The following is a 23,932-nucleotide window of genomic DNA, read 5'->3' as shown; positions in this document are numbered from 1 at the left end:
TGTGGATGGAAACAGGGTTATATTGGAAGCGGATGCCAGGACGCACTTACATCCCAAAGAAGCCAAAAGCATGCCAGGATTTAAAAGCACACAAGGATAGACTCACTCTACTGCTTGGAGGGAATATCGATAGGTTTAAGCTTATTAATTTACCATTCTGAAAATCCACATGAACAAGCACACTTTGCCAGATTATTATAGATCAAGCTGTAATGCCTGGATGAACCAGGCTTTATTTGAGGATTGGTATAGCAATTGTTTTATTCCTCAAGTGCGCGAGAACTGTTTGGAGAAAGGAATCCCCTTCAAAATTTTACTGTTGCTTGATAATGCGCCTGGACATCCATATCACTTAGTTGATCTCTATCCCAATGTGAAAGTGTTATTTTTGCCCCCGAACACTACACCACTTATTCAACCGATGGACCAAGGGGCGATTGCTACTTTGAAGGCAAACTATCTCAGAACCACTTTCGCCCAAGCCATAGCTGCTATAGATGCCAACCCTGAACTATCACTACGTGACTATTGGAAACAGTATAACATTCTTTAAGTGTATAAAAAAAATCTTGCTACTGCTTGGGACTCAGTGACAGAAAAGTGTATGGAAGAAGTGTGTTAAGCGCTATGTGAATACCTTTGCTGGATTTAACAGTGAACAAGAACTTGATGAGATTTGTCAAGAAATAGTGAAACTGTCAAAAGACCTTTCACTGGAATGTGAAATGGAAGATGTTGAGGAGTTGCTAGACCGGGAATCAGGGGAACTTACGAATGAAGAGCTGATAGAATTTGAAGAAAGTGGCGGAAGAAAAAATAAAAGAATTAAGAGAAAGACCAAGAGAATGAGGCGCAACAAATGTTCACCACAAAGGGATTGTCAGAAGGTTTCTCTCTACTGAATAAACTCCTCGCCCATTTTGAAGACATGGACTCAAACACTGAACGATTTGCGAGGATTGAACAGATGGCACACAACACATTTCATCCTTATTGCGAAATTTATGAAGAGAAAAAAAAAAGCAAACAATTCAGATGAAGCTCACTATGTTTCTGCAAAGAGTAACTCTAACCATCACCAGGTCCGCAGCCTCGCCTGATGAAGGAGATATCGACAATCCGCAGCCAAGCACCAGTGGTGCCATGACTTAAATGTACTTTACTGTACTGTATTTCTTATTTTTGTCTGTTTTTCCACAATTGTATTGTTGTTTGACTTAGAAAGAAAGAAAATGTTGTTAACAGATTGCTTTAAGATGATTAAAATATCATTACCCAGTCTAACTCCAGGAGGAGTGTGTGGCACAGTGGTTGAAGCTACAGCTTCAGCACCCTGGGGTTGTGGGTTCAAACCCCACGCTGCTCCTTGTGACCCTGGGCAAGTCACTTAATCCTCCATAGCCCCAGGTACGTTAGATAGATTGTGAGCCCACCGAGACAGATAGGGAAAATGCTTGAGTACCTGATTGTAGAACCGCTTAGATAACCTTGATAGACGGTATATAAAATCCTAATAAAACTTGAAACTTAACATTCTTGCCTTAATTTAACATAGGCTGACTTACGTCCTGATCCACTTACTGCAGGCCCAAGGTAACATGAATTCACCAAGAGGTAGGTCTTGTCAGAAAAATCTGATCAATTTATTTGACTGGGTGGCCAGAGTTTGATAGAGGGAGTACACAGGATGTGGTATATCTAAAATTTTAGCAAAGCTTTTTGACAGTTCCACAGAAATGTCTAATAAATAAACTGAGTGCCCCAAAGTGATGGCCTGGGTTGATTAGAAGATGAAAGGTGAAAGAGGTTAGTGGTAAACAGAGCTCATTCTGAGGAAAGGATGTTACCACTGGTGTGTCACAAGGTCAGGTTCTTAGGCCTCTTCTCTACTAAAAGGCTCTCTGATAAGGTTTGCCTCTTTGTGAACGATACCAAAACATGCAACAGGGTAGATACCCCTCAGTGTGGATAATATGAGGAAGAACTTAGCGAAACTTGAACAGTCCAGAATATGACAGCTAAGATTTATTTGCCAAGAAATGCTGGCTCATGCATTTGACTGCAAAAATAAGAGGGACCAGTACACACGAGAAATACATTGGTGTGATCATATGAGATGATCTTAAGGGGGGGTCAAACAGGTAAAAAAGACAATAGTAAAAGCTAGAAGATCCAAAGACACTGTAAACTCCCCTGGAGACAGCAGCTAGCACCATGTACCCCGTTGTCCATTTGGAAAAAGGAAATTCGCAAGAATTGGGTAGCCGACTGTAGAATTAGAATATGTCTCCAATTCTCCGAGCTTTTCTGGCACGAGAAAGAATAAGGGGTATCTGCCTAAGCCCCCATTTAGGGATGCTTGACCCTGTTCCAGTCCACAAGATTAAGAGGCGCTGCAAAATATCGCAGACCCTGGACTCTGTTGCCATCAACTTGCCGGACTCCAGAAACCAAGCCAGAGGCAGGCAAAGGGGGACTAACAACCTGTGAGTAAGCCATGCCCACCCCAAGTGACATCAGTGCCTTCTTTTCTTTTTTTGTGCGAGGCATATCCACTACACAGGAACCCGAGGATGCCTGGAATTGGAACCAAGGTAACGTGATCATAGCCCTGGGAATGACTCTAGGAGGAAAAACCTGAATATCCCTGATGACGAAGAGAACAATGCGCCACTCCCGACGTCCAGCAAAACTGGTTCACAGGGAGCAATGTAGGGCAGCATTCACAACACTTGAGTAATGGTCATCCTGACCAACAAGAATCCGGCCCTTGAAAGGATGGCCGCTGAAGGGGATCCTCAAGGCAGCGTCATCAAAGACAGTCCAAAGGAGTATGGTGCTCAGACTCTGCACCAGCAGAAAATGTACTAAAAACTCAAATGAGATCATAAAGGTTGCCCGGCACCACAGCCATACCAGCCAGCACTAACCGAGGACAGGCATGCATTTCCACAGAGGCACTGCAGACTGAACAGGCACACACCATAAAGGAAATGGCCACCGCCACTTGGCTACTTGAGGATAATAGAAAAAAAATATTTTGTAACACAACAGCCTCTGATCCTGAGAGTCCTGAAACTTCACTCCCCATCACTAGGGAGGGCTGTGCACTGGAAAACCTGCGCCACAATGGAATCTATCTCAGGCTGCGCAAACCTGCCAAAAGGTAGGATTCAGATGATAAAGCGTAGACATAGCTATAGCAGTGTTCTCCCTAGCGCTCCGCCCGGCTAATGAATCCAAAGACCATTGGGATAGCCCACATCTACCAGCAGGCGGAGATAGAGAAACTGATTAACAGGTGGTCCTATTGGTTGGCACTCCTCCTGTTTATCCAGTATAGCTCCTTGCCCAAGCATCCGTAACCATCAATAGGCATAGCATGTAAAAAACTTCTTTCCCATAGCAAATCTCAAAATGCAATAAATACAGAAAACAACCCGCCATAATAACAAACTGCAAAAGTTGCAAAATAGAAAAACGAGAGACAATAACCAGAAAGGGTGGGGTTCTGGATTCATCTGCTGCGTCTAAGGGAAAGAAAATTAACAGGTAAGAACATAATTTTTCCTTTCCTAGCAACAGCAGCAGATGAATCCAGAGATCAATGGGATGTAGCAAATCAATCCTCAATATGGGTGGGAAGCAAACGCCGCCTCCGCAACAACCGAAGCACAAAACGCCCCTACCGCATGCGCCCACACATCCAAGCAGAAATGCGGAGAGAAAGCACTCTCGGAAGACCAAGTAGCCGCAAGACAAATCTCCTCCAAGGAAAAAAACCTCTGGGCCGAGCCCAAGAAGTAGCCATTGCTCCGGCAGAATGGTCATGAAGTTCTTTCGCCAACCATTTCCCTGCCAGCAAGCAAGCATAAAGAATGTCCTTCTGGACCCATCGAGCGATGGAGGCTTCGGACACCGCCATACGTTTGAGGCGTCCCTTGAAGAATACAAAAAGGAGATATAGACAACTAAAAGTCGTTAGAAACCCAGCTCGTGGAGAACGCTACGTACGTACCAAAAAATGCAGTGAATAAAAGCACTGCTCCCAAGTTCTCCTCCCAGGAAGAAGGAAGGAAAAGTGAGCGTGACATAAAAGAAAGGATGACGCCCCCCCTAGAAGGAAATAATGGTACTATCCGAACTGATATCCCATATTTCGGAAATCAGAAATAGGAATCCCTGCTGAACAAGGCCTGCAACATAGAAAATCGCAGAACTGAAGTCATGGCCACAAGAAACCCCGTGTTCAACGGCACAGCCCTTCAGAGTCCAAAAAGACAAGGATGAAATGAAGCCTTCGGTAAACTGAGAAGAAGTACGTGAAAATTGTACTCCAAACCGTGCTTTCCTAGAGGTGCATAAATATACCGCACTCTGTGTAGGAACTGAACCACATGAAGCTGAGAAGTAAGCGAAGAGCAATATACCTAACCCTCGTAACAAGACAAGAATGGCACTAGAAGCTGAAGGGAATTGAACGCTAAGCCCTCGGCAATACACTCATGCCCAAAAAGGAACTCTGGAGTGGTTCAAACGCTAAGAAGCACCCAAGAAAGGAAAAACTTCCAAAAGGAAGCAGAAGCCACAGAAGAAAACGTCCGTAGCACCTGGATAAAAGAAGAAACAACCTGCTTCGCATAACCCTTACACATCAGCCAAGACCTTTCCAAAAAGCTAGGTCGTAATACTAAAGTAGTACAAATATCCATGTAGATCGGACCCTAGGCGAGCAAAGCCGGAGATATCAGGAAACTTCTTAATCTGGCTGTCGAAAGACTCATCAAATCCGTATAGTAAGGATGGCGCCGCCAATCCAGAGATTCTACAAATACTGTGCCCGGAAGGCGAACTCGAGATGGCAAATCCAAGCCATCATCAGCCAGCGGAAAACACTGAAAAGGAGAAGGCAGAGGCGAAAAAGGAGCCACGCAGCAACCCCCTCTAACTCCCACTCCCTGGGCCCGCCGAAGAAGCTAGGAAGCTTAGAATTGAGAGACGAGGCCATGAGGTCTAGTTCCAGGAGATCTCATGTCCATAAAAAGAGCTAGAATGCCTGAGCCACAAATCTCAACATCCAGGATGCAGAAGATTCCACTATTACTAACATGCACACTTTCCCGAGCGCACACAGCGCTGTACACTGTAACATACAAGAAATGGGCCATGCTCGGATTCCGCAGAGAGAAAGTCTAGCCAAACTCACATCCTGATCCATAAAAGGATCTGCCAACAGAAGATGAAGATGAGAGTACACCCATTGAAGCAGAACAACTTCACCTGCCAACTGAGTACAATACCTACTGCCCAAGCTGTAGAGAAATACCCTTATCCTAATACTGACCAAAAGGACCCTCAGCGGCATTCCGGAAGAATGATCTGAAGCTCCAGAAAGGTAGCCTGACCCTGTTCAAGAGTAGAAGAATGAACAAGTACTGAGTCGCCTCTGAAGACCAGACTCCTGGAGCTGAGGATGGAAGCCATCAAGCCCCCCAACCTGACAGCCCAGAATGGTTGGTGGTCATGAGCTAGTCCAGCAAAGACCGAGGCATGCCTTGAAAAGAGAAATCTCGCTGAGCCACCAAACATACAGAGCGATGCAGGAGGAGCATACCAAATAATTGGAGCCCCGAGATACCGGAACCAAAGCGACTGCAGTAGCGTTAGAAGGGGAAAGCAAGCCGAAGTTCCCAGTGGAGTCAGCAATATGGATCCTAGAACATGTACAGAATCCCATACTCTCGGTCATGGGAAGCGAAGAAGAATGCCAATCTGAGACCGAGACCCCACGCCCAAGTCTCCGGAAAGAAACACATGTCTCTCCTATATGAATAAAAACATCATCCCGATATACCTATAAATAGTACAGGAGAAAAGAGCACTGCAAATTCGAAGATGCACGTATAAAGAACTGAGGAAAGGAAACCACCCTTTTCGTGTCAGTCAAATGGCCCGACTGGAAGTCGTCCGAATCAAGCAGGCAGTCAAGAAGAAATTAAATGAATCGCCTGGTAGCGCCAAAACGGTACCACCGCTCACATCATCTAAAACGTTCGTGAATCCTTGGGTAGGCGAAATGGCATGTGCCAAAACTGAAAGCGCCGCTCCAAGAGAGGCATGCAAACCTAGTGCCGATTCAGAGTCCATAGAGAAAATGTAAATATACTCGCAGGTTGTCATCAGAAATGTGCAACCCTGAGAAACTAATGCAGCAGAATGGGATCCAGCCTGCCCAATGCCCCCGTCTTGGCCACCATGCAGTAAGTGGTTCCCTAAGAACTACAAGAACCGTCCTGAAGACCAGTAACACTTCAAAGAGAAACACAAAACAGAGAGACTCCATGAATGAACTGGAAACCTGAGGAGGATGCAAAGGTGCAAGCATCCTGAAAAATGTGCACAGCCCCCTGACCTGACAGTATAGCGACTACTCCCTCATGAGAAAGCCTAACGAGGCCTTGGAAGAAGTCAAGATCCCCTCAGAATGAAATGCAAAAGGTCAGTAAACGGCAGGATGAGCACTGTAGGAACTGGAAGAAGGGAAAAAAAAAAATCAAGGTTCGTAATGTAACCCATGAAAACAGTACTAACTCCATGAAACATGAGCGAAATACGTATGGCCTTTAAAGGGAATACATACTAGATGCAATCAAGATGCTGTATCTACCGCCCTTTGGAAAACAACAGCAATTTAACAGGTATCAGACAAAAGCGTCGTGACCTGCCCATATGACAGCTCCCTGTCCACAAGAAAGCTGAAAGAGCTGACAGCGGAAAAAATGACCCCCACAAAGTGCAGCAGCGGTCATAAAACGTGCTGGAGGACAATTACAATTTCAGCAAAGAAGAAAGGAACACTCCTGAAAACCAACTATACTCGCAATGTAGCAATGACCAAGACGGATAACTGAGAAACAATAGAAAACTGCAGCAGCCTGCAGTAACTTAAACTGCATGCAAGGTGCTCCAAAAACCAACCGCCCCCAAAGGGCAACCTTGTTTGGGCGTTTTTTTTTTCACAGTAACCAAGGTGGCTCATGCCCCTAGAACCGCATCATAGGGACATAAAGCAGTTCCGCAGCATTACCAGAAACACGCAGCACTGCCCATAGGCAGAAAGATCAGGGAAACCGCCACACACACACAGTCCCACTAGTCAGGGACCCCTAGAGAGAGAAAGAACTACCCGAATGAAACGCGGGCACTCCCTGGGCCCCCCCCCCCAACTTCACTGTGCCGCCTGCCAACCCATTCCGGAGAAGAACTGAGTACAGGCGGCCAATCCAGGGCAGAATCACATGTGAAAGTGCCTGGAGATAGAACAAAGCAGGCCCAAGAACAAAAGGCCGCCGCTCTGCAAGAGAAGCTGGGGGGAACACATATACACACCAAACTTAACCACTGTAACATCAAACAAAGCTGTGGCAACTGCACAGAGCACTCTGGACCCCTGTTCGTTTACAAAAATTGGATTGCTCCAAGTCTAATAGATGCTGGCATTGTCATCTCGAGGCTAGAACTTTAGATCATTTATTGTTTCATTGTCCATTTATTAAAGCTTTTTGGCAGTCAATTTGGGATCAAATAAATTGTATGCTAGAAAATTATGTAGCATTGTCATGACACAATTTTATTTGGCATGTCTATGAGAGCTAAAAGCCAATTATCTGCTAATAATAATAAACTTTTAATGATTTAAACAGGAGTTGCCATTCAGCAAATAACATATAACTGGAAAGATTGCACAAGATTAAATTATTGTTTTTGGTGGAACTCGGTGTGTCACATGTATAGGATGGAAAGAACGCTTGCAGTTCAAAATGGATATTTTAATAAATTTAAGGATGTGTGGGGGCCATTAATAAGGTATTATAATGAATAATCAGCATTTTTCCCTACTTACTTAATATATATTGTTTTGTGGGTGGGGGTGGGTTTTGTGGTTTTCATTATCAAATTGTAAAACAAATGATCTAAATTATTATATGATATATTATATTTGAATATAATTTTTGGGAGGGTGGGGTGGGATATAATCTTTTTCTTGAGAGAAATGTAGAGCTTCAAGTGATGTTGTATATTAAATGATGATTTTATTGTACATTTGTTGAAAGATTTAAAATGAATAAAGATTTATAAAAAAAAAAAAAAAAAAAAGAAAGAAAGAGATGAAATGTGGAGTTAAATATGAAACTGTTATATATATATATATATATATATATATATATATATATATATATATATATATATTTGTGAGTTGTTTGTTGAGAATCAGTTATGTATGTTTATCAATCATCAATTCCTAGTTACAATAACAAACAAAAAGGGAGTTTCACCAGTATCTACAGAGCATTGGAGAAGCTAAAGGAAGCACCTTGCCATAACTAATGCCATCCGCTTTGCTGAAGCTCTAATACAATCATATAGTGCATCAACTAAATAGGTCAGCCCCATCTCCAGATATGAAATCTCAGTAGAGAGCAGAGTGCCTGATTCCACCAAAGAATCCGTAATCTGCTGAACCCGGCTGAGACAAGCTCTTACATCATAGGAACGACAGACCACTGCCTACAAAGATGACATCTTTAAGGAAGCTTCCAGTTTCTTATCCTATATGTCCTTCAGCACTATCTCCCCTTCCACCGGCAGCGTTATCATTTTAGTCACCACTGCCACTAAGGGGTCCATGCTAGAAATTTAAGCTTTTTTAGCTCCTCCTGAGAAACCTGGTAAAAGGTACACCACAGCTTTAGCCATTTGTAAAAAAAACCCATTTAGGGTGTCCCATTATGCCAGTATCAGCTCCTGCATTGCTTCATGTACCACGAAAGCCTTAGGAGGCTTGAAAATGCTGGCTATTTTCAGATTAGCCATGGCAGGGGATACATGCTCAGGAATGGAAATGTTCAAAGCTTGTAGCACCTTGGAAATAAGCAAAGGAAGCTCCTAAGAACATAAGAAAAGCCTTACTGGGTCAGACCAATGGTCCATCAAGCCCAGAAGCCCATTCACACGGTAGCCAATCTAGGTCACTAGTACCTGACAAAACTCCAAAGATTAGCAACATTTCATGCTACCGATCCAGGGCAAGCAGTGGCTTCCCCCATGTCTTTCTCAATAACAGACTATGGATTTTTTTCAGCCAGGAAATTATCGAAACATTTCTTAAAAACTAGTTACGCTAATCTTACCACAACCTCTGGCAATGCGTTCCAGAGCTTAACTATTCTCTAAGTGAAAAAAAAAATTAATCCTATTGGTTTTAAAAAAGTATTTCCCTGTAACTTCATCGAGCGTCCCCTAGTCTTTGTAATTTTTGACAGAGTGAAAAATCAATCCACTTGTATACGTTCTACTCCACTCAGGATTTTGTAGACTTCAATCATATCACCCCTTTTTTCCAAGCTGAAGAGCCCTAACCTTTTAAGTCTTTCATCATGTTCTGGTAGATGGGCACAACTCACTAGTCTCTGGTTCATCTACAGCTGACACTAAGGAAAGAGGGAGTTTGACGGAAAAGGAACAGTATAAAATAAAAAAAATATAATAAAATAAAAAGAGCAAGCAAAACAAGTCACACAGAATTAGAGCAAAAGTGAACAAATATGAAGTAGGTGGGGGGATAACTGCCCAAAACAGCAGTGAAATCCCAAAAAGTAGAAAATGCCCCCTTCTTGCTTTCATCCCCCCCACCCACCACCACACATACATGCAAGCAGTATTTGTTGCCCAAATTCCTAAAAATTTTGGTTGGTGTCAAAAGATGCTCTTGTTGGGGGGGAAGCTTATCAATAAAGTTGGAGTTCAAATAAAGTTCAAAATAAGGGATGATTTTCTAGTCAACATAAGACCTCTGCAATAATCTAAACTCTACTCTCTCCATCCCTAATGCTTTGATGCCACATGGCTTCCGCCAATACCTCCTTCCTGTGTGAATCAGTCTAGCAGCAGTGTGGAAGGTGGAGCATCCTACTACTACTATTTATCATTTCTGTAGCACTGAAAGGCTATACAAGATTTTTTTGGGGGGTGGGTTAATATTTTCAAGGGTAAAAAGTTTCTGGAAAATGGGTCTTGCCTCCCACTCACACAAACTAATCTCTTACCTCTTTTATATTTAGAGGCCTTCCATTAAGATCATATTTGTTCATAACGTCCAAAGCTTTCTTTACAAATTCTGCATCTTTGAATTCAACCACACTGTAAAGGAAAAAAGAGAACGCTATTAAATGAAAACATCTCATTTTTTCATTTAAAAATGTTTAAAAGGCCCTTTTCCAAGCCACAAGAACATATTACTTACCCACATCCCTAAATCCATGATGGTTGCCCAATTATATGTGAAGAGAAAAAAATGTAATCAGTAATGAAAACCATTTTTACAGTTTCAAACTTATGAATGGCTATACAAGCAAATGTCACTGGAATCAAGGAAAAATATTCTTCAAAATCTGTTCTAAACATATGTGAAGGGGGGTTATTAACATTGGCTACCACTGAAATGGATTATCTTACTATAAAAGTTGAGCTACTTTAGCACAAAGTCTCACTGCATAAAATAAGATCCTGTGCTAAACAGAATGACTCGTTAAAATAGCTCACCTTAACGGTAGTCCATGTTACTAACCACCCCCATCCTGTGTTTGATACTGGACATCTTTTTCACATATAAGAATACTTTGTTATAGTGGTATTTCCACTATCTAAAAGTAAAGCTTAAATATTTACTCTGGAATATAGGGGTACACAGAAAATTTTTTTTTTTTTTAACTTTTACATTTTTGTTCGTTTCACATACTTGTGTTAATTTAATACAATGTAATTTACAAGTTGAAGCAAACTAACTCAATTTTGTTTATACTAATTTAAAGAATGGTGAAAAATCCAAATACTCTCTAGTAAACTCGCTGCATTAAATTCACATGTGGAATGTCCAAAGACACCAAAGTTCTAAGATGAATACATCTTTCAATATGAAAAAGTTTTGACTTTTTATTGCAAGGGTATACAGTAAAAGGCTGTAACAGCAACAACTGTGTAATAAAAGCAATCAGTTTGTTCAAAACTAACATGAAGTGTAAATGTACTTTGGACAGAAGCATGACGGAGAATGAAGTTTATGTTAAGTCACCTGACTAAGACAGGTATATTCATGTAATTGCTTTATAAAGAAAAGACAGTTCTTAAATAATCAGGGAACACAAACTAGAGTATCTGTTATGAGAAGATTTATAGCACCCAGGCAGTTTGTTAAAATTTGGAAGATATTTGCAAATATATCTAATTTTAAGATTGAACAGACACAGGGCTTCACATTCTTCTCTCCAAATACCTTACAAATAGCAATCTAAATCTGCTATTCAGCAGTCTTTCCAATAGCAACCAATTCCTTCACTGGCATTTTGCAAGAAGACTATCTTGGTTCAAAAGGTTCACAGCACTGTCTCTTGTGCAGCTCTGCAAACTCCAATGTGATGCTTTTCATTTGAAGTCCAAACAGATCCAATACTAATACACTTATGAGATTACCAAATCAATTAATTTAGAAAATTCCTTACATGACACTAAATTCAGGGCACAAAGTTCTAATCTCCTACATTAAAAAGCAGGAAATTATAACCTAAAGAAATTGAGTTTGGAAACATTTACAAATATAATGTGACCCATCAGCCTAATGGCTAATTTTACATGAAAGCATCAGTTTTCAAATACAGAAGCCTCGAGTCTTTCATACAGCACAACAGTGTGAAAAAATGAAACTTACTTTCCTTTAACTGGTACAGGTATTATACAGAAAGAAAACTGCTGAGGAGCTTTTAAGCCTCAAGCAGAATATTGATTGCCCACGGCACTTACCCTTGATTTTCCTTCAGCATCCTTAAAGAGCTCCACGTATGTAACCTCACCAACTACATAAGACATACAAGGGGAAAATACCAAGAGACAATGCATTTAAACACCAGTATCTTGCTTTACTGTGCCCTGTGCACAACTCTACAGAGAACCTATTATTCACCAACAATCAAAACCAGACCAACATACCTCCTGTCAATGGCTACAGAATTTAGCTAATTTTCAAATATATACAGCAGCCACATTCTCAAGATCAATACAAACAACTATATTTAACCTAATTCATACTGCAGATCATATTTTGGCCAGTATGATATAGTTGGTGAACAAATTCAGACAGTCCCTTAACCAAGGAAATAAAATCAACATTGCCACTTTTCAGTGTTTTTTTTTTCATCCTACTCACAACAGCTGTTTTAAGGTGACTTTCTACCTGAATGTCTTCAATCTTAATTTACCTTCAAATGTAAGAACCAAATTTACAATGCAAATATTTCACAGCAGGCAACAAGCTTTCTAAAATAAGGAGGTTCAGTGGATAAAACCAATCAAATAGTTGTCACCTTACAACAGATACACCAAGCACAAATACACATCAGAGAGGAATTTTTATGAAACAGACTAAAAGCCAAAAATAATGCTTTTAGGTAACGTTTGAAATGTAATATTTTCCAAGTAAAAACTTGTTAAAGTTATTTTTTTAATTAGTTTTTCCCCTGAGCTATGCAAATACCATATGAATTTAGGCTTTGGAACAACTATTTGTCTGACATCACAACTGCAACAGCAGTATAGTTTTAATATAGATCTGTATAGAGACAGCTTCATGGCAGTAGAGACAATGCACACAACATTATAAATGCCAGCGCCAGATTTCTACCTAGAATGTACAAAAACAGCTTTTGACAGATATCCCTTATTATTCATACATTAATACTCTAAATGTTACTTAAATACAATGCCCCTTTAAAATAATCTACAAGGAAACTACAACTAGACAAAACACAATCCCAAGAGTCATTAATGGCATGCATGTACCATTTGCTCTCCAATGTCACTCTATGGCGGCAGAGGAAGACAGTAAAAACTCTTCATTTACCTGTCTAACCTTCAATGCAGTTGTCTCAAAATAAAAGATGGGAGAGAGATAATTAAACTGAAGAAAAAGCAAAAGAAATCACAGCCCTGGGGCACAGAGAACTAAAATGTGTTAACCTGGAATAAGTTACCTTTGTCTCTCATTAGGTCTTTGATAGCTTGCCATTTCAGATCATATGGTATATTGCTAATGAAAACCCTATTACGGCTTGGACCTTTCCTTTCTCCAGTACTTGAGTTCTTGTCCTTTGAATAAGGGTGGAATCTGTTTCCTTTTCGGTTTCCAGTAGACTTTTCTTTCAAATCAGATTTTTCCTCTTTCAATTCATCACCTTCACTAAATATTCAAGAAAAATATTTCAAGGATCAAAATTTTTAAATATCTGCTTATTAAAATATTTCAGTTACCCAAAAACATAAAGCTTTTACAATGCTGAACAATCCAAACACAGTACCCCTTTAGATGTATCTATAATACATATATAAGTTAGTCTAACTTTTAAAAAATATGCTTCCTTTTGCATGGTCATGTGAAAAAAATTAGAACACTCCATTAAATATTCAGTTCTTTCTTAAGAAATGTTCACATATCAATATCAAAACTTTATTTTTATTTATCTCTGGAAAAGAAAGTTATGTAATTGCAGGTAAACAACAAAACTTTTCCTCGATTTACTCATGAAACAAGATATCCACAAAAATGTGTATTCTGAGGAATAAATTAGGAAATCCCCCCATATCATCCCACTTAAAGTGGCTCAAATCACACACAGGTATGCATGATTAGAACATTGTTATTCAGCATTTTGAAGGAGGTTTGCCCTACTTAACATCAGACATTTAGTTTGGTGTGCTCATGACTGCTGCAGTGAAAGTGAACACCATGGTGCGATCAAAAGAGCTGTCTGGAGGCCTTCAGAAAGAAGATTGTAGCAGCTTATAAGTCTGGTAAGGGATTTAAAAAGATCTCAAAAGAATTTGACATTAGTCATTCCATGGTCCGGAAAACAGTATACAAGTGGAGGACTTTCCAAACAACTGCCAACATGCCCAGGTCTGGCAGTCCAAACAAGTTGCCCCCAGAATAGATCGCAAGATGCTAAAAGAAGTCTCCAAAAACCCTAAAATGTCATCACGGAACCTACAGCAGGTTCTTGCTACTGTTGCTGTGAAAGTGCATGCCTCTACGATCAGAAAGAAACTGCACAAATTTAACTTGCATAGGAGGTATGCAAGAAGGAAACCTTTGCTCTCTAAGAGATACATCAAGGCCAGACTGAAGTTTGCCAGACAGAATGTAGACAAACACCAGGACTTCTGAAATAGTATTCTATGGGAAGATGAGTCTAAAATTAAATTATTTGGACACCAAATACATCATTCCAGGAAAAGAACCTCATACCAACTGTGAAGCATGGAATGGAAGTGTCATGGAATCCACCATGAATTCTACCGTGTATCAGAGGGTACTTGAGGAACATGCAAGACCACCTGTAAGAAACTTAAAGCTAAAGCGGAACTGGAACCTGCAATACGACAATGACCCAAAACATAACAGTAAATCTACCAAGAACTGGCTGAAAACTAAGAAATGGAGAGTCCTGGAGTGGCTGAGACAAAATCCCTGATCTTAATCCCATTGAGATGCTCTGGGGTGATTTGAAACATGATGACAGATAAAGGCCAAATGGCCTATCTAGTCTACCCATCCGTAGTAACCATTATCTCTTTCTCTCTTCGAGACCTCACGTGCCTATCTCAAGCCATCTTGAAATCAGACACAGTCTGTGTCTCCACCACCTCTTCCAGGAGACTTGTTCCACGCATCTACCACAAAAAAGTATTTCCTTACATTACTCCAGAGCCTATCACATCTTAACTTCATCCTATGACCTTGCATTTCTTAGCATTAAATTTCACCTGCCAAATTTCAGACCATTCTTCAAACTTCACTAGGTCTTTCTCCAAGTTAGACACACCATGCGGTGTGTCTACTCTATTGCAGAGGCAAATCTTACCCTACAACCCTTCAGCAATATCATTTATAAAAAGAACAGGCCCAAGAACAGAATCTTGAGGCACACCACTGGTAACATCCCTATCCTCAGAGCGATCTCCATTGATTACTACCCTCTGTCGCCTTCCACTCAACCAGTTCTTGATCCAGTCCGTCACTTTGGGACCCATCCTGAGGGCACTCAGTTCATTTATAGATGTGCCTCTCGTGACGAGAGGCACATCTTATAGGTAGTCCACTGGCGCCTCTCCTCCTTCCCAGTGTACCGCAGCACACCTCAAATCTCAAGAAGCACACTAGTGTGACTTGGCACACAGTTTGAGATACACAGCCCTATCCAATTCTCTGGTCACCCAGTCAAAGAAATTGATCAGACCTGTCTGACAAGACCTACCTCTGGGGAATCCACGTTTCCTCTGGGCCTGTTACATAACCATTCTCTGTTTTAAAAGTGTTTCCATTAATTTGCTTACCACTGAAGTCAGACTTACCATCCTGTAAAGCAATTACTTACCGTAACAGATGTTATGACCAGTGACAGTAAGCAGCTATTCTCATATGTGGGTGATGTCATCCACGGAGCCCCGATGTGGACAGCCTCGCAAGCAGACTTGCTTGTAAAACTTTAAGAAAGTTTGCGACTGCCACACCGCTCATGCGCGAGTGCCTTCCCACCCGAGGTAGGGCACGCGTCTCCTCAGTTCAGATAGTAGCTAAGAAGCCAACCCGGGGAGGTGGGTGGGTTATGAGAATATCTGCCTGCAGTCCCTGGATAACACCTGTTACAGTAACTGTGCTTTATCCCAGGACAAGCAAGCAGCATATTCTCACATGTGGGTGACCTTCAAGCTAACCAGAATGGGATGGTGGGAGTGTTGGCAATTTAGGAGAATAAATTTTGTAAATCTGCCTGGCCAAAATGGCCATCTCATCTGGAAAAATAATCCAGACACTAATGAGAGGTGAATATATGAACCGAATACCAAGTGGCAGCTTTGCAGGTTTCCTCAATAGAAGTAGATCTAAGGAAAGCTACTGATGCAGCCATGGCTCTGATTTTGTGGGCTGTGACTTGACCCTGTAGATGCAGTCCATCCTGAGCAAGGCAGAAAGAACGCAAGAATTGCCGCTGCTGGATCAGACCAGTGGTCATCATGCCCAGCAGTCTGCTTCCATGGCGGCCCCCAGGGCAAAGACCAGAGCCCTAACTGAGATCAACCCTACTTGCTTACATTCTGGTTCAGCAGGAACTTGTTCAACCTTGTCTTGAATCCCTGGAGGGTGTTTTCCCCTATAACAACCTCCAAAAAAGCGTTCCAGTTTTCCACCACTCTCTGGGAGAAGAGCTTCCTTATGTTTGTACGGAATCTATCCCCTTTTAACTTTAGAGAGTGCCCTCTCATTCTCTCTACCTTGGAGAGGGTGAACAACCTGTCTTTATCTACCAAGTCTATTCCCTTCATTATCTTGAATGTTTCGATCATGTCCCCTCTCAGTCTCCTCTTTTCGAAGGAGAAGAGGCCCAGTTTCTCTAATCTCTTGCTGTACGGCAACTCCTCCAGCCCCTTAACCATTTTAGTCGCTCTTCTCTGGACCCTTCTTCATATATGGTGACCAGTGCTGGACACAGTATTCCAGGTGAGGCAGTACCAAGGCCCGGTACAGAGGCAAGATAACCTTCTCTGATCTGTTTGTGATCCCCTTAATCATTCCTAGCATTGTTCGCCCTCTTCGCCACCGCACATTCGCGGATGGCATCATTGACTTGTTGACCAGCACTCTTTTCTGGGGGGTCTCTCCTGTATTCATGTATAAGATTTGTGTTACCAACATGCATCACCTTACACTTATCCACGCTAAACCTCATTTGCTTTGTCGCAACCCATTTCTTGAGCGTATGTCCTGTTGCAGGTCTTCGCAATCCTTCTGCGTCTTCACTACTCTGAATAGCTTCGTTATTGTCTGCAAATTTATTCACCTCGCTCGTCGTTTCAATTTCCAGGTCATTTATAAGTATGTTGAAGAGCACGGGTCCAAGCGTCATACCCTGCAGCACTCCGCTTGCGACGCTTTTCCAGTACGAGTATTGTCCATTTACCCCCACCAACCAGTTTTTTATCCACATGAGTATGTCACCATCGATTCCATGGCTCGCAATTTTTCATAGTAGTCATTCATGCAGGACCTTGTCCAACACTTTCTGAAAATCCAGATATACAATGTTGATCGGCTCGCCCTTGTCTATCTACCTGTTTACTCCCTCGAAGAAGTGCAACAAGTTCGGCAAGCAAGATCTCTCCTTGCTGAAGCCGTGCTGGCTGGTCCTCATCAGATTATGTCCGTCAAGGTGATCAATGATGTGGTCGTTTATCAGCGCCTCTACCATCTTTCCCGGTACCGAGGTCAGACTCATCGGTCTGTAGTTTCCTGATCTCCTCTCAAACCTTTCTTGAAGATCAGCGTAACAGTCACTACTTTCCAGTCTTCTGGAACCAGAATGCTCTCTTTGCGCAAGACCTCCACCATAACCACAATAATCTTGGTGAACGTCTTGTGGAGCAATAGCCAGGCCAAAACTGATAGTGCTGTCCCAAGATCTCAAAGCGAAGGAACCTCTGATGGGAGGCATTAATAGGAACATGCAAGTAGGCCTCGATCAGATCGAGAGAAGTCTGGAATTCCTCCAGTTGAACTGCCAGAATGACAGATCTCAGAGTTTCCATACGAAAAGACAGAACCCAGAGCACCCTGTTGACTCCCTTCAGATCCAAGATGGGCTGAAAAGACCCCTCTTTCTTGGACACAATGTAGTACATGGAATACCTGCCAATGTGAAACTCCTGAGGAGGCACTGGAACTACCGCTTTGAGGTCCAGCAACCTTTGTAGCATCTGACGAAAAGTCCACTTCTTCCATGCTGCCTGACAAAGAGAAAATAGGAAGCGATCTGGCAAGGCCTAGGAAAACTCCAGAGCATATCCGTCCCAAATCACCTCTATGACCCACTGATCTTCGTGATCTTAGCCCACCCCTGGTAAATCTCCAGCAACCTTTCACCTACGGCACCAAGGGAAAAGCTGGCAGGCAGTGAGCCATGCGCTGAAAGAAATGGCCCCGGGGAGACTGGGTAGAAGGAAAGGAAGATTCCCCTCGAACACGGAGATAACGAAAATCACGCAAAACATCCCCCCACCACCACCACAAAGACTAGCACCGTCTTCTGGAAGACGGGGCATCTTAGAATCAATCAAGGTCTGAAACAACTTGTCTAGATCCTTTGGTGAATCGATTCAAATTGATTAGTTTGCTAGAAAAACTGAACCCACCGATTCAGTGAGCCTTCTGGGCCTCCAAAAGCAGCAACAATGGGAGATGTCCAGCAGGCAGAGGCAGCACTCAGGCTGCTCCTTGCCTGCCTAGAGCTTCCCTCTGCCATACTGCTGATGATGTGGCAGAGGCCCTAAAGTTGAGGTCTCACTGGGGGGGAGGAGTAATTGTTGAACATGGGGTGGAGATGAAGGGAGAGATGCAACAAAGAGGTATAAAGGGGTGAGAAATGCATGGAGAAGAGAAAAATGTTGCACATGGTAATGGAGGAGAGAGAGAAGACAGTGGGAAAGAAACAGAGTGTTTGATGTGGAAGGGAAGGCACATAAATGGCTGGCATAGAAAAAGAAGAAAACGTCAAAATAGGTAAGCCAGTTAACAGAAGACAAACAGAAACTAGAGGCTGGGACCAACATGATTTGAATAATAATTTGACCAAAAAAAAAAAAAGTTAGAAAAAAATCATTTTATTTTCTGATTACATGTCAGATTTTAAATGTATACCCTGCTAGAGCTGGTGTTAAGACAGACAGTGAGCGTGAGCTAGGACCTAACAGAGAAAGCAAATGTTTTATATTTTGTTTACACCACAGCACTGCATGGGGTTAGAGAGGGCAAAAGGGAGTGGGGTGGGTGAAGAGGCTACAAAAATAAACCCACCAGGACATTTGAAGGGAACACCCCCCCCCCTCCAAAATGCCAGATTGGGTAGGAAAAGTGAATCGAATTGAAAAATCAATTCAATAGGCCAAATCAAAAACTTTTTCCCTGAATCGGGCAGCACTAGCATCAATTGCTGAATCTCCTCCTAGTGCGACTCGGAAAGAAACACTTTGTTCATTCCAGTGGTGAAACAGACCCCCCCTCCCCAGGTATTCCAGATCTTGTGTTGGAATGAACTGACTCTTCTGAAAGTTGACCACCAGCCTAGTCCTCCCCGGATTGGCTGTGATCATTGATCACAGCCTCAAGAAGATTGATAAGCACTTGTGTAAAGAGTCCCAAAATTCAGTATTGAAAAAATTACAACTTTAAAGCTGCATGTCCGATATTTTTTTAAAAGTCACAGATTGCCTCCTTTTTGTTGAAACTTCACTGGTTTCTGTTGTCAGTGACTACAAACTGGGATGACCACAACCTTTAGCCTCCAAATCTGTTGGTGGCTGCATTATCAGTTCCATCTAATATCTGAATTGTAATTCATCTTGAAATCATATTTAGACAGACAGGTAAACCTAAAATAAAAATCCATATCCATGAACTTAATAGAAATTAAATTTGCTTCACTTCAGTGGTTTAAGGAAAAAGTTTCAGTACTAAAACAGGAGGAAAACTGTGTTAAAACTGTCAGCATTTTGCATGACCATGGCACAAAGTAATTTTAGTACATAAAGAATCCATGCTAAAACCATAGTAACCAAATGCACTAACATAAATACAACTTTTCCTGTCGATACCTGAGCAGTAACTGGCTCAGGCACTGACTAGACTAGAAGAAAAAAAAAAAAAAAAAAACGTGCCAGTATCCTGATCCAGCTTTCTGCAGGGCCCCTAGCTACCTCACCCAATGTATCCCCATCCTCCCTAAGTATAAAATATATAACCTGTGATCTTATGGGCCCATTCGATCAAACTCCACAACCAATACGTACACAAAATTCTTTGATAGTCCCATGTCCCTTCTCTTAGTTTGACCAGATCCTATTCCTAACAAGATCATCTAATCTCACCCAGTGCATCATGCAGGGCAGAGTAGGGCACCATCATTTTGAAGTTGGCAGCACCAGAGAAAGGAGCAAGTGGAAATCACTTCTTCCTCTTTTGAAGTATGGATCGGGGGGGGGGGGGGGGGTTCTTAAACCTGGGGGCCAGGGGATAAGAAAATAAGAATAGCCTTACTGGGTCAGATCAATGGGCTATCAAGCCCAGTAGCCCATTCTCACGGTGGCCAATCTGGTCTGGGAGGGAGACACTAGATTATGGTTTGTTTGTTTTTTTTGGGGGGGTCGTTTTTCTTTTGGGGGGAGGCTCTGAGGGATACCATTGTTGGACTGGAGAAAAGAAAGTCTCTAGACTCAGGGCAAGTGGTCAGGTTCAAGAGTGCAACACTCATTTCTATCAGCTAACCCTTTTATGCTACCCCAGACATGTACAACATATGTTAAAAAATAACTAGATAAATAAAACTGTCCTGCATGGCCCCTGGATAGTTAATGCTTCATCTCTTGCATTCTCACACTCTGTTGACCTGCTGGATCATGTAACTTCTCTCTCAAACATAAATTGTTTTGTAAACCTTCACTGCTAGTGTAAAAACATTGTAAACCGCTTCATATTTATGTACAAGCAGTATATCAAATGTAATAAATCCAATCCAAACAACTTTAAACCCTTTTTACATTGCTATCCCACCTACATTAACCATGTGGGAAGTTACCTGAATGGGATCTGTTCAATGTAGTCCGTTGTAAAACTTCCTAAACCTCAATATGTTAAGTACTTAACCACAGGCCTCAAAGTTATTTAATCCAGTTTTCACCCAAATAGTTACACCCCCCCAAAAAAAACACTCATTCATCAACATTACCCAGCCTAGTGATCATGTTTCTGTACAAAACTAAAGGCTAAATTCTTCCCTGTAAACTCAATCTGTATGCGATCGGTCTGCAAATATGTATAGGTACTGAATGAAAATTTAGCTGAAAACATTTTCTTTATTATACCATATGGTTTCTTATATCCCGCAAGTTTCAGCGAGGAATCGTTGAGGTTTATAAGATTTAGGATCAATTATTACGTTAAAGCTAAGAGTTTAGAGAGAACGTAGTGGATAGTGAACAGGCATTACAAGAAACAAAAAGCCAACAATAACCTATACCATTTTTTTAAACCTAAACCTTACTTCTTGGGGTCCATTTCCTAAACATCTTAGTACGGCCTGGATTTCCCGCATCTTAGCCCGCACCTACATTCTTTCCAACGTTTATAATTCCGATTGCAAGCCTGATTGTTCTACATCAAACCCAGGACAAGAATAAATATATGATACGTTCAAGGAAAACAATGTTTACCAACAATTCTAATAGCCGCATAACGTTAACGAACATCGGCTACGTCCAAAAGACCAGAAAATCTGGCACGTTAAATTATTACAAGCAAGGCCGACCTGAAAGAGCACTACGCTAAAATGTTAATGAAATTTTTTAAAAAAATATATGGATCAAGGTTTGCTGGTTCTCGATTTCAACAGCATAAACAATCAGCTGCGTTAACAAACACACATGGCCTTTACTAAAGAAGTCACGCTTTAGGAGGCCGTTCCCACCAGCGGCCTACACACGTTGTTCCCCCTTCCCCAACGACAGCCAAGAGCGAGGAAAAGAGAGAGAAAAACTGCAAATACATTTGTGCACAATTGGGGCTGTTCTCCTCCTGCTGGTGATTCTCTCCGTCGTCGGTAGGATCGTCGCTGCTCTCGGTCGGTGTCGCCTGTAGCTCCTGTTGCTCCTGTTTATCGATTTCCGCCATTTTCCCCTCGTCTTCTTCTTGCTTTTTAATTCCTCTTCAGCTTTTCCTCTTTCCCTCCCCCCCCCCCCTTGCGCAGCGGCGCACGAGACTTAGCCTTCTTCGTTTGAAAAAGAACGAAAGCGCCAGCCTTCGGGTGACGTCAGTATCATGAGTCTCGCGAGAAGACGCGAAAGCCTCGCGCAGTTGCCTGGGCAGCGCAGCACCTTAGACTAGTTGTGGGGTGCCTCGGTTCTGGATACAGTGCACGCGGGCAGGCTGCTGACGGTTGGCAAAGTCTGTGTGGAGACGTAGGAAAAGACCTGTGTGGATGCCAAATATTTTGTTGATCTTTTAAGCTCATGTTTTATTCTGAGGACAGTTAGAACACGAAAAACCAAATAAAGCAGACAGTGGTTAGCTCGAACTGAATGGGCCACGGGTGGAAAAATTGAGATGGGGTCCCCCTTAAAGCATCATGCTGGGATGCACATTTCATAAAACTCAAGACACAATCAGCGTGAAAGGTCACTTGGACACACAAAGTCAGAGGCGTGAAGAAAGTACAAGAGTTTTATTCACAGCATGCATGCTGGACCCCTGAGCTCCAAGCTGGCTCAGAAGTGCCGAAACCAGGAAGTTACAGAGATATTTATTCATTTTTCTGGCTATACAACTGAATTCTAGAAAAAGCTTTTCACGTGTTACTTTTCTTAACACTCATTGGTTCTAAGCTCACACTAGCAGGACACTTATCTAACTCTTACAGTTAAATGTACAGAAGGGCAGGGTATATCATGGCTCAAACTCTTATCTATTTAGCTTACAATGTGGTAAGGTAGGGACATACATTTTAGGCAGATGAAGTCAATAGATTGTACACTTTCTTTAGCTATGTAGACCAGAGCAATATTTTAAACAACAGTTAACCATTTCATGACCCTACAAGCGCACTTTTAAAATGGGTAGGGTCAATAAACTTGAGGAGGATTCTCAAAACTTACCGTGCCTTCAGGGGCACAGTAAGGGAGGGGGGTGATCTGCCCTGAGCCCCTTGTTTGTGGGGGCACCAGAACCCTTCTTCGAACCTGATTTGCATGCGCTGTTTTTTGAGAATGACTCGTTTTTTTAAAATCATTACATTTGCAACTGGGGTGTGGGGGGGCGGTGTGCCCCAAGCGCCATGTTGATGGGGGCGCCAGCACCCCTCCTCTCAACCCCCTCCACGAACCTCATTTGCATGCGCTGTTTTTCGAGAATGATTCCTCTTTTTAAAATCGTTACATTTGCAACCGTAACAGCAGACTGTCGGATTTTACTGCTAATATTAGAAAATCTAGCCCTTAGTTCTTAAGATGTTATAGCCAGTTTTGTCATCGGTCATTTATCAATAATAATAAAACCCTAAGCACGCATGCGCACTCCTACCTCCGTGATCCGTAGCTCCGTGGCCCACATGCACAGTAGAAGGAGCCTGTGGCGTTTTGTGTGCAGCGGTTTTCTGGCTCCTACTGCGCATGTGGAGGCACAGAGTTTGAAGTGGGAAACACCACGGCGCCGACTCCATAGACGAAGTCGTTGAGCAGGGAGGAACTGCCGACTAGAGAAGCGTCAGCGCAGTGGCAGCAGTCTTGACCCGCCAATCCCCCATTCCTTACCCAGAGCAGCAGTGGCAGCGCTGTAAACAGGCTGTTCATGGCAAGCCCTTCAGGGCCTTTCCTCTGCCGTACCACTTTGGATGCGGTAGAAGAAAGGCCCTGTCGGGGCTGGCCGCGAACAGCCTGTTTACAGCGCTGCCACTGCTGCTTTGGGTAAGGAATGGGGGATTGGCGGGTCAGGACTGCTGCCACTGCACTGATGCTTCTCTAGTCGGCGGTTCCTATCTGCTCAGCGACTTCCTCTATGGAGTCGCCACCATGGTGTTTGCCCCCCAGGTCCACCATTTCTCCCTTCAAGTATCTTTTTCCCTCTTTCTCCACACTACCCCAGGTCCAACCTCTCTCCCTTCATCTCGCTCTCCTCACAGCCCAGCATGCCTTTCTCTCCAGCGCCAGTCCCTCTCTCCTCACAGCCTGGCGTGTCTCTCCCTCTGGTGCCGATCCGATGCCACCAAGCCGAGGAGTCTGCCGGCAT

At 42.6% G+C, this 23,932-nt stretch overlaps 1 protein-coding gene across 5 annotated transcripts in view; it reads right to left on the bottom strand.

The window, feature by feature from the left end:
• Window positions 1–21,897, bottom strand: part of MYEF2 (myelin expression factor 2) — a 222,122-nt gene extending 200,225 nt beyond the window's left edge. For 3 of the 5 annotated variants that reach the window (XM_033920385.1, XM_033920384.1, XM_033920386.1), the window contains exons 1-5: window positions 21,699–21,897; window positions 13,083–13,288; window positions 11,857–11,909; window positions 10,304–10,311; window positions 10,107–10,200 (exon numbers count right to left, since the gene is read on the bottom strand). In XM_033920385.1, the coding sequence (XP_033776276.1) occupies window positions 10,107–10,200; window positions 10,304–10,311; window positions 11,857–11,909; window positions 13,083–13,288; window positions 21,699–21,823 (486 nt within the window). In that variant the 5' untranslated portion in view covers window positions 21,824–21,897. The remainder of the gene's footprint in view (window positions 1–10,106; window positions 10,201–10,303; window positions 10,312–11,856; window positions 11,910–13,082; window positions 13,289–21,698) is intronic. The other 2 variants (XM_033920383.1, XM_033920387.1) reach the window with 1 other exon arrangement.
• Between the last annotated feature and the right edge of the window lie 2,035 nt (window positions 21,898–23,932).

This window comes from Geotrypetes seraphini, chromosome 14 (assembly GCF_902459505.1).
Source record: "Geotrypetes seraphini chromosome 14, aGeoSer1.1, whole genome shotgun sequence".
In the NCBI taxonomy this organism is placed as follows: Eukaryota; Metazoa; Chordata; class Amphibia; order Gymnophiona; family Dermophiidae; genus Geotrypetes; species Geotrypetes seraphini.
Note: the sequence above shows the minus strand (reverse complement) of the source record. Positions and strands in the feature narration are given on the sequence as shown.